This window comes from Eurypyga helias, unplaced genomic scaffold (assembly GCF_000690775.1).
Source record: "Eurypyga helias isolate BGI_N326 unplaced genomic scaffold, ASM69077v1 scaffold23370, whole genome shotgun sequence".
NCBI classification, from domain to species: Eukaryota; Metazoa; Chordata; class Aves; order Eurypygiformes; family Eurypygidae; genus Eurypyga; species Eurypyga helias.
The window spans coordinates 11023-13016 of record NW_010227950.1 but is presented as its reverse complement, the minus strand read 5'-3'; the positions used below and the strand labels follow the sequence as shown (position 1 = coordinate 13016).

The window sequence follows — 1994 nt, the reverse complement described above, 5'->3', positions numbered from 1 at the left end:
GGAATCAAGAGGAGCAGCCACAACAAAAGGGCAGAAACCGTGCTCAGCAACCTGCTCCCCGCTTTCCATCCCACCTCGGGTGGGAGAAGAGCACACAGTATGGAAGGACAGGGTCACTTTTTAGAGCCAAAAAACATTTCTCCCCTTTGCTCATCTCTTGTATAAGCCCAGCGGATGAGGAAGGAGCAGAAAAGCTCAAGGTGTGGGGATTGTTGTTGAGTGCTCCTAAGCCTGAGGGCATGCAGAACCCCTTACTGGGCAGGCTGTAGACGCCCTCTCTGCAGGCACACTTCTAACCAGAACATCTGTACAGGCTGCTGGGCCACGGCCATGCTCTGGAAATATAAATAGGTGTTAAATTCAGCTCCATGCTGACAGTGTGACACGTCTCTCAATAACCACAGCTCCAAAAGGAGCAGCGCTGAGCCACTCCAGCCCAGCAAGAAGGCAAGGAAGGGCACTGTGCCAGGCGCAGGATGGCCTGGTGCCCAAGCATCTCATTTCCTTTGGAAGCAGCTGTTATTTCCCTGCAGCTCTTGCTTGCTCTGCTTCTCCGGCTCTCCCTGGACCTTCAGAAGCATCCCGCTACGACCATCACCAGGAGAGACATTGTGGTCCCCAGCCTGGCCAGAGCTGTGCTCGAGGTGAGAGCTGGGGTCCCCGTAAGCCTCATTTGAAGGGATCCCTGCAGACCAGCCCTGTGCTGGTTTGCACGGTCACAGCCTGCCCATCTCCCTGACAGACCATTCCTTCAGCTGGAAACTGTCTGGGACATCACACACCCACTGTTCCTTGAGGAACAAATACTTTGAGACGCTCAGATCAGCCGCACCTCAGCTCTATGGCCACCCCCAACTCTGCTGTCCCTCAGGACATTGGTCAGCCCAGCCCTGCTCCACCTCTGCTATAGGCTGCGTTGTGGGGGGCTCATGGGAAGATCCAGAGTGGGGTCCACAAGGATGATCTAGACACCACCACAACAACCACCCAGTAATGGACTGAGAGGTGCTGCCAGCATGGGACCCTTACCTTGGTCTGCTACCAAAGCAGTTTGTGCTGGGAGGCTGATGTCTGCCCTCCACGGCTGCAGCCATGCTGCCGGGGTCCCGTCCAGGCAGCTGGGACCCTGAGTGGGTGAAGAAAAAGCGGGTGAAGAAAATGACTGAGGAACCCTACTGGTTCTACCCTCCTTCCTTCCCTCCCTCCTTCCCTAGAGGAAACCCAAAAGCACACCAGCCTCACACATTGCAGGACAGACCCACCCGCACGCAAGGACCCCCTGCCTTTACGCTCCTGTCCCACTGCTGTGCAGGGACACATCCGGTCCCCACAGCATCCTGCGTCTCCCAGCGCAGCACCAGGGAAGGTCAACACAGGACACTGCCCAACTGCCAACACCAGGAAAGTGGCTGCATTTAAGAGTCCCACATTTCACAGGCTCCGTCTCCCAGCGAGAAAGAGAAGGAGCTGAGGGAAAGCAATGCACCAGCCCCTGCCCAGCACAAGCTCTGCTCGCTTCCCTGGCAGCCCTGATGGGTCAGACACTGGTCCCTGTCTCCGCACCCCCCCTGCCACAGGGAGCCCTTGTCTGAGCAGTTCATTAAATACAGGAGCCGTTTCCCCAGCCCACACAGGAAAGCGAGGGAAGGGGGCAATCCACACGGATGGGTGGTGGAGGACCTGGAGAAGGGCCTCCCTGTCAGGGAGGCAGGGCGTGAGCCTGTCGACGCTCCTGTCTCACCACACGCTCGCTCCCACAGGAGCCCGCGTGCAAGCCCAGGGTTGGGGTGGGCAGGGCCGGAGCCTTACCTGGGAGAGGAGGCGGCTGCTGGCCCTCGGATGCTTGCTCGGAGGTGCCAGGGGCCGTGCTCTCAGCCCCGCTCCTCACCGCCTCGTGCTCAGAGCGGCCGCACGCATGCGGAGCCGGGCGGCACTCACCCTCTGTCACGGCACTGCCATTAGGCAGGCTTCCCAGATCAACAGCAGGCCCGTCC

The 1994-nt window shown here is 59.2% G+C and overlaps 1 protein-coding gene across 1 annotated transcript in view; it reads right to left on the bottom strand.

Annotated features, from left to right (window-relative positions):
- Positions 1-1994, bottom strand: part of LOC104514356 (NEDD4-like E3 ubiquitin-protein ligase WWP2) — a gene marked incomplete at its 3' end in the record, with an annotated part of 26235 nt that overhangs the window by 15698 nt on the left and 8543 nt on the right. The window contains exons 4-5 of the mRNA XM_010158017.1: positions 1810-1994; positions 1030-1126 (exon numbers count right to left, since the gene is read on the bottom strand). The exon at positions 1810-1994 is cut by the window's right edge and continues 82 nt beyond it. Of these exons, the coding sequence (XP_010156319.1) occupies positions 1030-1126; positions 1810-1994 (282 nt within the window). The remainder of the gene's footprint in view (positions 1-1029; positions 1127-1809) is intronic.